We start from the raw sequence: 13,864 nt of genomic DNA, 5'->3' as shown, positions 1-13,864 counted from the left end.
TGCCTTTGGCTCCAGTCATGATCCCAGGGTTCTGGGATCGAGTTCTGCATCCAGCTCCATGCTCAGCGGGGAGCCTGCTTCTCCCTCTGCCTGCCACTACCCCTGCTTGTGCTCACGCTCTCTCTCTCTGTCAAAAAAATAAAATCTTAAAAAAAAAAAAGTCTATTTCTTGGTTTGTCTCTTTTTTTCCCTTTCTTATTTGTTTTGTTTCTTAAATTCCACATATGAGTGAGATTATATAGTATTTGCCTTTCTTTGACTTACTACACTTAGCATTATACACTCTAGCTCCATCCATGTTGCAAAGGCAAGATTTCATTTTTTTTTGTGGCTGAATAATATCCATTGTCTATATATACAACATATCTTCCTTATCCATTCATCTATTGATGGACATTTGGGCAGCTTGCTTCCAAATTTGGCTATGGTAAATAATGTTGCAATAAACATAAGTGTGCATATATCTTTTCAAATTAGTGTTTTCATATTCTTTGAATAAATACCCAGTAGTGGAATTTACTAATCATATGGTATTTCTATTTTTAACTTTTTGGGGAACCTCCATACTGTTTTTCATAGTGGCTGCACCAGTTTGCATTCCCACCAACAGTGTACAAGGGTTCCTTTTTCTGCACATCCTCACCAGCACTTGTTTCTTGTGCTTTTGATTTTAGCTATTCTGACAGGTGTGAGGTGATAATCTCATTGTAGCTTTGATTTGCATTTCCCTGATGTTGAGTGATGATGAACATCTTTTCGTGTGGGCTGGCATCTGTGTGTCTTCTGCCCATTTTTTTATTGGATTATTTAATTGGATTTTTTTTTGGGGGGGTGTTGTATCAATTCTTTATGTATTTTGGATACTAACCCTCTACTGGATATGTCATTTGTAAATATCTTCTCCTGTTCTGTAGGTGGCTTTTAGTTTTGTTGATTGTTTCTTTTGCTGTGCACAAACTTTTTATTTTGATGTAGCCCTGATAGTTTTATTTTTGCTTTTATTTCCCTTGCCTCAGGAAACACATCTAGAAAAATGTTGCTACAACTGATGTCAGATTATTGCCTGTGCTCTCTTCAAGAATTTTTATGGTTTCAGGTCTCACATTTAGGTCTTTAGTCCATTTTGAGTTTATTTTTGTGTATGATGAAAGAAAATGGTCCAGTTTCATTCTTTTGCAAGTAGTTTTAGGAATACTTAAAAAGGATAAAAAATGTTTGAGAAGCTTTGACTCAAATATGGCTTTCTTTTTAATAAAGAAAAGTTTGTTCTAATAAAACAATTTGCATAAATTTTATTGTGTCCTTGCACTTAATGGGAAGATGAGAATTAATCTGAAGAGTTCAAAACTAAGGTATTTTCTTGATTATAAAAGTGCTTCCTGGGGTGCCTGGGTGGCTCAGTCGTTAAGCGTCCGCCTTCAGCTCAGGTCATGATCTCCAGGTCCTGGGATCAGTCCCACATCGGGCTCCCTGCTCTGCGGGAAGCCTGCTTCTCCCTCTCCCACTCCCCCTGCTTGTGTTCCCTCTCTCCCTGTGTCTTTGTCAAATAAATAAATAAAATCTTTAAAAAAAAAAAAAAAAAGTGCTTCCCATGGTAGCCAGAGGCGGGGAGTGGTGGGTGAGATGGGTGAAGGTCATCAAAAGGTACAAACTTCCAGTCATAAGATAAATAAGTCCTGGGGATATAATGTACACCATGATGACTCTAGTTAATGAGGCCATATTGTATATTTGAAAGTTTTAGATATAACTAAATTTATTGTTATGATTTTGCAGTATATACATACATCTAATTATTATGTTATACACCTAACTAATATGATGTATAATGTTATGTCAGTTATATCTCAATAAAAGATAGCTTCATGGTTGACAAAAACATTTCATTTGTGCTAAAAAAAATAAATGAATAAATAAAATAAAAATTGTTTCCAGGGGTGCCTGGGTGTCTCAGTCAGTTGAGCATCAGCCTTTGGCACAGGTCATAATCCCAGGGTCCTGGAAATGAGCCCTGCAGGCTCCCTACTCAGCGGGGAATCTGCTCCTCCCTCTCCCATTGCCCCTCCCCCCCAACTTGCGCTGTTGCTGTCTCACGCGCTCCCTCTCTCTCTCTCTCAAATAAATAAGATCTTTTAAAAAAAATAAAAATTGTTTCTGTTTTCAGGAAGATGATAAAGAGGAAGAAAGTCATTATATGTTACATTCAAACAATAATGAAGACAAGACTGAACTTTCAGGAACAATTCATGATACAAATTCATCTTTAATACTTGAAGCACCCAAGGTATTTAGTAAATTGATTTCCTATTTGAATGGTTTGCTGTGAGCTAACATTTCCATAAAGACAAAAGCTTGTTCCCACTCTCAGCTAAAGAGATATAAATAAAATGATCCTCTTCTCTTTCTTTTATTTATTTTAAGATTTTATTTATTTATTTGACGGAGAGAGACAGTGAGGGAGGGAACACAAGTAGGGGCAGTGGGAGAGGGAGAAGCAGGCTTCCCGCAGAGCAGGGAGCCCGATGCGAGGCTTGATCCCAGGACCCTGGGATCATGACCTGAGCTGAAGGCAGATGCTTAACGACTGAGCCACCCAGACGCCCCTATTTTTTTTTTTTAAATGAACGGTTTTCCCTCTTGTATCTCAGTGGCTTCATAAATGACATAGGCCAGATATAAGGCATTTTCAAAGCACAACCATACCTTATTTTATACCACAGATACAGTCTTAAAATTTTGAGGGTAGAACACAATGTTCAAAAATAGACATGCATTTAAAATGCTGTAGAAAACAGAGCTATACCAAAGGACTTCTTACTGAATACTTGCTAAAGAAAAGAGTTATTTAGCCAAACCCTTCTTTACGCTTTAATTTTAGAAAGGCTATTTTGAAGCTTTTCCTTTTTTATTCTGAAAATGAATTGTGCTTATTTTGCTCTTTGCAGGTAGAGTATGGTGTTGCTTTACCTGATAACAACCACCTGGTGATATTCTTTGCATAATGTATTGACAGTGGCTCGAGCTGATATTTATTTCTGTACTATACATTGTGGGGGTTTTCTTAGTGTAGACATTCTTTGTTAAAATTTTGTAAGTGTATGACATCTTCAAATATACCGTATAAACACACCTGTAAAAAAATTAACTAGCTTGCAGTATTTGATACACTATAGTAATTTAAAGGTAGGAAGTAGTATGTTCATTTCATGAATTTGCATTTGGTAATACTTAATGAATAGGTGTCCAAGTAGGAAATATCACTGATCTCTCAAGAGGAATTGGGCCTCGTTGTGCTCAGCACTGTTGAGGATCCCCAGGGTTGGGTTAGAGGCTCAGCAAATCCATACATTCCTCAGGCAATACCTAGGAACTCAGCAAAGTTTCTGCACATGTATGACTAGTTTCAGTTGTGTGTACTTCTAATTAGTGAAATACCAGTTAATTAAAAAGCATACTATATTGGTTCCTTTTTGCCATGTAATTTCAGTACAGTTGAAAAAAATATATTTCTGTTACAGGGCATATTATAAAATAGTCATACTCAAAGTAGTTGAGACATACATCCCATATCTTTAGAGACTGCTTTTTGATAATTTCAAGAGCCATAATTTCTTTGGAGTTTTACATAAGCTTTGAAATAAGCTTATTTGAAAATATCTTTGCTTTCTTAGGTAATAGTATGATGTGTGTCTATATTTATGTACTACTTCTGTATGAGATGCATGAGCTAAATGTACAGTGCAGCAGGTTAACAAACTTCCTATTTCTGATTGAGAATTTTCAGGTGGTTAATGTATAACAACCCTTTTGGAATAGTCATTCACCTTGCCAAGGGCAGATTTCTGCTTCTTACTGTTTGTCCCTTTCTTTGCTTTGAGGGTTATGTGGGAGTGAGCTTTTATTTCTCCTTTGTAATGGAGAGCTGTTCAAGTAACTGTGCCTTGGCGTGGAATGTAGTCATTGAGGTTATGTCAGGGGTTAACTCCCCAGTTAATGCGTAGAGTGCCACTTCAAGGCAGGTGGGGTTAAAATTATTTTTGCAACTTTTATTTACAGGAATTTAGAGATGAACCCTATTATAAAGAGGAGCTTGTAGATGAGCTGTTCCTTGATTTGGGAAAGGCTTTTCAGTCCCAACAGAAAGAGATAGACAACAGCAAGGAGGCCTGGGAGATGCATGAATTTCTGACTCCTAGATTGCAGGAGATGGGGGAAGAAAGAGAGATGCTTGTTGATGAAGAATATGAGCTATATCAAGATCACTTTCCGTCCATGGACTTGTATCCCTCATCACACCTTCAAGAGGCTGCTCCTGTTCCCTCTGTGAAGGAACTTCACTTTGGCACTCAGTGGTTACAGGACAACGAACCACCTGAGCTTCAAGAAGCAAGATCCATGAGGAGTATGTATTCCCAGGAGACGCAGCAGTGTAGCTATAGCACTGGAAACATGGTAAGGGGTGAGAACAGCTCTTCCACCTCCCCCTCTTCTCTCCCCCACCCTCCCAACCCCTGTGCCTAAGTCATGTAACTTTCAAAAGAACAAAATGTAATGGAAAATACAGTTTTTGTAATTAATCATTTTTCCAAGATGTACCATATAGTGTAATGCTGTAAGGATAAGCTCATCTTTTCTGTATTACACAACTACTAGTAAGAGTCCATAAGCTGTGGTTGCCTTTTATAGTGGTTTATAATTGGTTTTTGCCTTGTTTTTTTTTTTTTTAATGATGTATTTCTCCAGATTACCCATTTCAAAGAAGAGTTCTTTTGTCATTTGTGGTTTTTTTATTCCCTCGGAGAAACACGACTCTATATTTCTCATATTGTGTATTTGCATTTATCAGGGAAAATCAAGGCAAAATTGACTCAAGATACGTTGTTTATGTCTTGTTCATCCACACTGTTCTCTGTGATATATGATACTAAATAGAAGGTCACTGAACTCTTAAAAATTATCTTTACATTTGTGTTACTGCCTATTTTCAACTGGGCAGGAAAGCATTATATTTAAATAGATTTGTGCTTGCTATAGATCACCAATAAACTTTATTTTTATAAAATAAGGGTTAACTGGTCACCAATTGGAATCTTTCATTAGGGACATTTTTAATGTTTTAGTTTGTTTGTTCATTTCATGCCCCAGATCAACTTCCAGGGAAATGAAAAGAAAATTATTATATAGAGGTTTTTTGGTTTTTGTTTTAAGAGAGGGAGAGAGGGGGTATAGGGACAGAGGGAGAAGGAGAGAGAGAATCTTAAGCAGGGTCCACGCCCAGTGCAGAGCCCCACATGGAGCTTGATCTCACGACCCTGAGATCATGACCTGAACTGAAATCAAGACTCAGAAGCTTAACCAACTGAGGCATCTAGGCGCTCCTAGGGATATTTTTTACATGGCCACTTAGCAGTATGTTTAGATACAGCGCAGTACTCCTCTCACAGAGATCAGCAACTTTCTTGCAGTGCTGTGGGGAGTGTGCTTTTCTTTACTCTCTTTCAGAGGGCCCATAGGGCTAGTTTCTTTGCTCTCTCCTTCCTCAGACCTATCCTTCTTTTCCCCCTTTTTGCAAATGCTTTGGGTCCTTCTTCTATGCAAGGTGCTATACAAGCTGTATTTATAGAATGCAAGAGGATTAGCAGACTCTGGAAAGTCTACCAGAGAACAGATGTTTTGGGATTATGTGAATAATGCCTGGATATCGGCAGAGGTGACAAAGAATCACCTGGTGTGTTGCCATTGACATTGGTGCTTTCTTTCCTTGCCAGTCCCGTTCCTGTATCTGTAAGTACTCTAACCCAAACAGAATATTCAGTTATATGGAGCAAATTCTAATCACAGATTAGTGAATATTCATAAATACTCTTTGTTGTGGCTTTCTTCTATAAAAAGAAAATTTTCTATTTACCTAAATATAAGGCAACCTGAAATAGAGGCCCATTTTAGTATATAAACTTTTAGGGTTCTAGACTAAATAGTCACAGTTACATTCACAGTATTTTATAAACATTCATATTTTAAAAACTGCCAAATGTTAAATTTTTTGCCTATTCTCACATTTAATGACATAATTTTATTCAGAGTCTTTCAATGCGTATTTATGTCCATAAATACATTATCACTAGAATCACCTTTCTGTCATTTAATACAGTTTTCCAAATATATCATCTTAATTTTCATATAGGTTGTTTGGGATACAGTGATTTTTGAATCCATACTATCAGTCAGAATTTTATCCTGATTTCAAGTACTCATTTGCATAACAATAGGCTTTAAAAGAATTCCTTTTGTAAGCGCATAGTGATTATCTTCACAATATAACCACTTACTCTGTTGTTTGTTAAACTGCTATTTAAAAAGCTTGTTTATGACAACATTCAGTGCTCACAATTTGAAAGACATGCATCCTAATTACTAAATCTGTGTTAAATTTCCTAGCTTCCTTCTTTTTATTTTCTATTTCTGATTCTGTGAGGTGACCTATAAGCTCCCTAAAATGGCATTGATTAAACTTGTTGCCACCCCAGGGGTGCCTGGGTGGCTTAGTCGATTAAATGTCCAACTCTTGGTTTTGGCTCAGGTCATGATCTCAGAGTTGTGAGATCGAGCCCCACATGGGGCTCCGTGTCAGGAGCCCACTTGGGATTCTTTCTCTCTCCCTCTCCCTCTGCTCCTCCCCTCCAATCCCCTCCAACTTGCACACTCTCTCTTTCTTTAAAAAAATAATTTCAGCCCTAATGTGTCTTGTGTGGACAATATTTTATTTTCTTTAAATAATTAAATCTTCTTGTTTTGGGCATTCTTTTCCTCCTTTCCTGAACTCCACAATGATGGCAGTGTAAGGGAGGAAAAATTTTTCCTCTACCCTCATTGGTTCTCTGGCTGGGGCCTTGGAAATTAAGCTGATGAAAGATTAACAAAAGAAAAACAATTTATTAACAAGTGTGGCATGCACTCATGCAGTAGAAACTCAGTGATGAATAACTCAAAGGGGTGGTTAGAACTTGGGCTTATATAGCTTCTTAACAAAGAACAATAAATTTATTGAGAAGTGACAAGACAAAGGAAAAAGGGTTTAGGTTTTAGGGTCAGAGCTGTAGGAAGGTAAATATAAGGGGGAAATTGATGGAAGATAAGGGTTGTTGTAGTTAGGTTTGTTGTGTATGTTCCTCTTGCTGCCATCTCTGAGCTGAAAAAAAAATCTAGATTCATCTCTGATGATGAACAGTCAGGGGAAGATAGCTTTTCTGTATGTGCTGTTTCGCATTTGTCTTCCTCCCCGAGTAATCCTTATGCCAAAGTGGCATATTTTTGCTATCAAAAATATGGTCTAATTCTCTATAACAGTTACACACATAAGATCAGGATGGGCTTGAATCTTTATTTGCCCTCCTCTCAGAAAGGTACTCATGTGATGAAAATTTATTATCTAATATTAGAAGCTTTGGGTAGATTGTTAAAACATTTGAATACTTTACAAAATATGTAATTCTCAGTACTCCTTTAGAGAGTGCCCTCCAGAAGGGTAGAGTAACAGTATCACTTCTGTCTTCATTATAATATCCATTTTGGGCTACAGACATAGCTATATTTATGGAGTGCACATATTACCCAACTACTTAGATTTACCTTTCTCTACTACTCTCCATTTTAATTGAAGGATAAAACCATCAAGATTTATAGATCTGGTTCTTTATTTTTACTTGTAGTAAAATACACATTGCAGTAGCCCTTTCCATTCCCCTCCCACCACCCCTCCCACCAGTCTCTGGTTTCACTTTCACAATTTCAGTTACCTGATCAGCCAAGGTCTGGAAGCAGATGATCCTCCTTCTGACATATTCTCAGAAGGTCGGTACTAGCCTAACACATGCCTGCATCGTTCACCTCACTACATCTTATCACTTAGGCATTTTATCATCTCACATCATCATCATAAAAAGAAGGGTGAGCACAGTATAATAAGATATTTTGAGAGAGAAAGAGACCGCATTTACATAACTCTTATTACAATATAATTGTTCTATTTCATTATCAGTTATTGTTGTTAATCTCTTACTCTGCCTAATTTATAAATTAAACTTTATCATAGGTATGTATATATAGGAAAAAATAGTATATACGGGGTTTGGTACTATGCTTGGTTTCAGGCATCCACTGGGGGTCTTGGGACATATCCCCCACAGATAAGGAGGGGCTACTGTACATAAAATTTACCACTTTAACCATTTCTAGGCTTACAGTTCAGTAGCATTAAATACTCTTGCATTATTATACAACCATTATCACCATCCATCTCCAGAATTTTTTTCATCTTCCCAGATTGAAAGTCTGTACCCATTAAACAGTAACTATCCATCCTCCCCTTTTCTCATCCCCTGGCAAACAACCACAGTCCTACTTTCTTTCTCTAAGAATTTGACGACTTTAGGTACCTCATTTAAGTGGAATCGTAGAATATTTGTCCTGTTGTGTGAGGCTTATTTCATTCAGCATGCCTTCAAGGTTCTTCCACATTGTAGTGTATGTTGGAATTTTCTCCCTTTATAAGGCTGAATAATATTCCATTGTATGTATATAGCACAATCTTTTAACCCATTCATCACTTGATGAACATCTGGATTGTTTCTACCTTTGGCTACTGTGAATAATGCTGCTGTGAACACTGATATAAAATATCTGTTCAAATCATTATTTTAAATTTTTTGGAGTATATACCCCAAAATTAAGTTGCTAGATCATATGCAAGTCTATGTTTAATTTTTGGGCGGAACCACCATCCTATTTTCCACAGTACCTGCACCACTTTATATGCCCACCAGTAATGCACAAATTTTCCCATTTTTATACATGCCTGCCAATACCTGTTTTCTGTTTTTGTTTTTTTAAAAAGGTGCAAAGTAGTATCTTATTGTGGTTTTGATTTGCATTTTTCTAATTATTAGGAAAAGTTGAGCAGCTTTTCATGTGCTCATTGGCCATCTTCATATATTCTCTGGAGAAGTGTCTTAAGTTTTTTGCCCCTTTTCAAAAGATCTGACTCTTGCCTGGGGATTATTTACCTTAGACTGATTGTATATTCTTATTTTCTTCTCTGTTTAGAAAAACTCATTTTTCTAAAGAGCTGACCCTCTATATTGAAATTCAGATTCAGCTATCAATTCTCTTATTCCTCAGTTACATAATTGTCATTAACATTTTTTTTAAGTCCAGAATTGCTGTAAAATTTCTTCTAAGTACTCAGTGCTTACCATCTCCTCCTTACTCACTTCTCTAAGGAATTCTTCTTTTATTCTAGGCAGCTAGGTTGTTATGTCTCCTTTCTCATCCCAATTTAATATTTGAGTTGAATTCTATGTTCTGTAGGCTCCATTAGATATCTGATAGAGTTCTGTACTTAGCTATACTCATCATCTGTATGGAAAAAGTCAGCAGTATTTGGTGTATCAGTTTATGAGACATCCTTCTCTTACTTTGAAGTATGACCAATATAATGTTAATGTAAACAGTGGACCGTGTAAAAGATGTCATTCACCTTTTTTGTTTTGAACAACCTAAATTTCCAACAGTAGAGAATAATGGTGTTATTCATCTTAAATGAATTAAGGTATGTTCCTCTGGTGGCCCTAACGGTATCATTTAATTTTATGCCTATAAAAGTTTGTAAGATATTAGGGACGCCTGGGTGGATCAGTTGGTTAAGTGTCTGCCTTCGGCTCAGTTCATGATCCTGGGGTCCTGGGATCAAGCCTCTGCCTCTCCCTCTCCCTGCCCCCTGCTCATGCTCTCTCTCACTATCTCTCCCTCTCTCAAATAAATAAATAAAATCTTTTTAAAAATATCAAATAAAATATGTTAGTGAAGATTGTCTGTTCTGGAAGACTATAACTTTCAGAAACCATAGAAGACATGTATCAAAGGAAGACAAGCAGAAAATGCAAAAATCATTGATTGTGCTTATCTGCAGGTTTTAGGTTTGTATTACTGGTATTCGCCAGGCAGATAAAAGTGATAGGAAGGGCAAAGCAAGAGCTTAGAGCTATGAAAATCTCCGACCAGGTGTTTTGGGATCATCAGTGAAGCTATTGAGGTTGTGGTCCAACGTGATCCATGAGTCAGTGTGTACCAGCCATTGACCTTTCTTGGTTGGATAGATCTTTATTCTTACACCTTTGTGATCATTTACTTAAATCCACTCATTAATGTTTATAAAACAATTTTTTTTTGGTTAAAAAAATCCACGGTTTAAAAAAAATTGATATTATTAGCCTGTACCCTTGCAGATATAAAGTTATCAGCGTTTGTTACTGCTTGCCACAGTATAAACCGTTAACTGAGAAGGGCCTGTTTGTAGGGCCAGTTTTCCACTATCTGCTATCTGGTTTGAACAACATTATCATGTTCCTCACTTTATCACAAAGTACTAATGCATTTCTGTCTGTCTTCCTCTCAAGATGAAAGAAAATTTTGGCATCGGTTCCCCACCCTCCATACCCTCATCTGAAGGAGGCAGTCAACAAAGCAGATTTGATGATCTGGAAAATCTTAATTCATTAACAAAAAGCAGTCTGGATTTAGGTTTGTGGTCTTTGTTTCTCATAAACACAAATTACATTATTTTGCAATCTCTCAGTTTTATTTTTACATACGATAACTCTTACTGTCGTATTTTCATTCATTATGCTGCAAATTTAAGTCTGTTTATTAATCTGCTTCAGAATATCTGGAAGAATAAACATAGCTCATATGTCAATGGAGGGCTTTCAGATTCTGTTTTCTGAGAGAGCTGTATTTTCAGTGCCTGGTTTTGCTTTTTATGAGCAGTATGGATTAAAACTAAAACTAATACCTTACATGCTAAACCTGAAATAAGTCTCTGCTAATACATATTAAAAATCTCTGGTGCTGTTAAGTGATACTGTTAGCTCATTGAATGGGGTTGTTAAATATTAATAAAGCAAGGCATATTTTAAACATTTATGAAACATTTTTATAGCCATATATTATGGTCAATTTTGGTGCATTAATAACTTAGTTTCCATTAAAGAATCCTAAAAGTATAGTGCCTCTCCTTGCCTACCCCAATATTGATTCTTATATAATTTTGAAAACTTTTAAAAATAATTTTTCTTCATCCAACACTGAAATATCAAAGGCTATTATATTATTAAGATCCCTAGGTGAGACAGTTAAGTTCTTTCACAGCACTGGGATTTATAGAGCCATTGTTGAAGATTTATGCTGTCTTTCACGTGTTATGACTCTGCTTATAGGAAAAGTCTTTCTCCTTGGGCAGTTCTCATGTTGTATGGTAATACGTAGTAGGGCCAGAATGCACTCTAGAAGGTTTTATAATGGTTTCTATGAGTTCAGCATTCTGCTGAGTAAAATCTAAAGAATGGAATCTTTAGTGGTAAAGATTGAAGTCATCTGGGAGCACCTGGGTGGCTCAGTTGGTTAAACGTCCAACTCTTGATTTCGGCTCAGGGCATGATCTCAGGGTTGTGAAATCAAGCCCAGCGTTGGGCTCTGCTCTGAGTGTGTAGCCTGCTTCAGATTCTCTCTCTGCCCCTCCCCCCCCTTCTTGCTCACTCTCTCAAAAAAAAACAAACATAAAAGATTGAAGTCATCTATGAGCTGATTACGGTTATCAATTCCCTGTAAGTCAAAACACAGCATGGATAGTTAATTTTGAATATCTAAGATTGGATGAGTTTATCCAGTTTTTCATCATAGATAACCAATTGTGACTAGGATGAAAATGGACTTTTTCCCCCCACAACTGTCCCATTGTACTATTTTTTAAAAATTTACCACATTTCTATAGTCCTCCCACTAAGTACTTGGAGAAGATTTATGGCACAAATGAATGAATTAACTGAATTAATAGGCCATATCTGTTTGATTGCCATTGATACTTCATAGCAATGTCATTACTCTTTTGGGCCAGGCAATTCTTTGTTGTGGAGAGCTGAGCTGTGCATGGTGGAATGTTTAGCAGCTTCCCTGCCTTCTAACCCTCATGCCAGTGGTACTCTCATTCCCAGTCATGATCAAAATCAGATTTCTCCAGACACTGTCAAATGTCCCCTGGGGGGTGAAATTGCCCCTGGTTGAGACTCACTCACTGCGCTATGCCATCAGGATTGAAAGGATAGACAGGCTAAATGGGATGGGTGTTGGTGGGGAGGAGCAGCAGAGTTGGGAAGAACACAGGGAAAATAGTCCCTCTTGAGCTCTGCTTTCTGTATTACCTAAGCGACTTCAAAGTTACCTCCTCTGACTTCTGCTACCTATGTAAGTTTCTTGGGGCCGCTGTACCAGATTGGCACAAACTTGGTGGCTTAAAACAACAGAAATTCATTCTCTCACTCTGCTCAAGGCCCGAAGTCCTAAATCAAGGTGCTGTGCTCCCTCTGAAGGCCTGAGGGAAAAACCTGCTTTTTGCCTTTTCCAGCTTCTGGTGGCTCTAGCCTTTTATGGCTCATGGTTGTATCACTGTGATGTCTGCCTCTGTCTTCACACAGCTGTCCTCTCTTTGCCCTGTGTCTTCTCTTCTTTGTCTCTTATGAGGACATCTGTCACTGGATTTAGGGCCCACGTGGGTAACCCAGGATGGTCTCATCTCACAATACTAACTGTATCTGCAAAGACTTCCCCCCCCCCCCCCACTAAGGTCACATTCATAGGTTCTGTGGTTCGGTATATCTTTTAGAGAGGTCCCCAATCTGCTCACTACACTGCCTTAACCTAATACTTTGCAAGGCCCTGGGACTTTATTTTTTAGAGATTATAGTTTCAGGAATGAAGTTAGACTTGTATATCTTAGATCTGTCCTCACTGGAAAAGCATTCATAACCACATGCTTTCAGGAAAAATTTTGAAAGCCTCTAGAATGCTGTGCAGCGGGCATGACTATTTGGATTAATGCTAACCGTGGGTAGGCTGAGAAATTACTAATACAGAGTTGACACAGATTTGGGCTGTGTTTTCTAAGCCATCTTTCAAATCTGTAACTCTTTGACCACTTTATTAGTAACAGACAATTTTAGATTTATCTCTGAATAATTAAATTTCTTTTTCTGAACAGTTAATTTAAAACTTATTTTTGAGAACCTTATGTGTAAAGGGCTATTCTTGACCCTGTAGTTAATCCAAAATTTTGTATCTTCTTTTTTTTTTTTTTTTTTAAAGATTTTATTTATTTATTTGAGAGAGAGAGTGAGAGAGAGCATGAGAGGGGAGAGGGTCAGAGGGAGAAGCAGACTCCCCACTGAGCAGGGAGCCCGATGTGGGACTCGATCCTGGGACTCCAGGATCACGACCTGAGCTGAAGGCAGTTGCTTAACCAACTGAGCCACCCAGGCGCCCCAAAATTTTGTATCTTCTAAGAGCCTCTACTCTTCTTGGGCTGTGAAACTAAACCTATAAATTAGCATAATTAATAAGGTGAAGCATACAAGATAAATTCCAAGTCAATAATACATTTAGTGTTACAAGTTTTCAGAAGGTTTCAGATAGAAAGTAGTTCTGTTTCCTAATGTTTGACTGCCCCTGCCTGGATGGTACCTCCAGGGAACCCTGGATGAGTCTCTATCATTGCACCCAAGAGTCAGGCACACTTACGCATTTGCATGTAGCTCTTACTATAAACTGAGCTTTTAGAAGGGGCTTATATCTGATTGTGTTACCTTAGCAGGTGCTCAAGAAATATTTGTTGAATAAGAAAGTGAAATGCTACTTAATGTGTGGTTATTCAACAGCCTTCCTTCCCCTGCCCCCACACCACCCGCAGTGGCCAGGTTATACAATAACCCACCCTCCTCTCTACTGAGATTCTTCTTGCCTTTATTTTATTGACCAT

The 13,864-nt window shown here is 37.6% G+C and overlaps 1 protein-coding gene across 3 annotated transcripts in view; it reads left to right on the top strand.

Moving 5' to 3' along the window:
* PATJ (PATJ crumbs cell polarity complex component) overlaps window positions 1-13,864 on the top strand; it is a 347,778-nt gene that overhangs the window by 100,532 nt on the left and 233,382 nt on the right. For all 3 annotated transcript variants that reach the window (XM_078073041.1, XM_036091353.2, XM_078073040.1), the window contains exons 19-21: window positions 2,165-2,284; window positions 4,057-4,452; window positions 10,455-10,578. In XM_078073041.1, coding sequence (XP_077929167.1) covers window positions 2,165-2,284; window positions 4,057-4,452; window positions 10,455-10,578 — 640 coding nt within the window. The remainder of the gene's footprint in view (window positions 1-2,164; window positions 2,285-4,056; window positions 4,453-10,454; window positions 10,579-13,864) is intronic.

Source organism: Halichoerus grypus, chromosome 5 (genome assembly GCF_964656455.1).
Source record: "Halichoerus grypus chromosome 5, mHalGry1.hap1.1, whole genome shotgun sequence".
NCBI classification, from domain to species: domain Eukaryota; kingdom Metazoa; phylum Chordata; class Mammalia; order Carnivora; family Phocidae; genus Halichoerus; species Halichoerus grypus.
The sequence above is the reverse complement of the archived record's forward strand: the minus strand, read 5'-3'. Positions and strand labels throughout refer to the sequence as shown.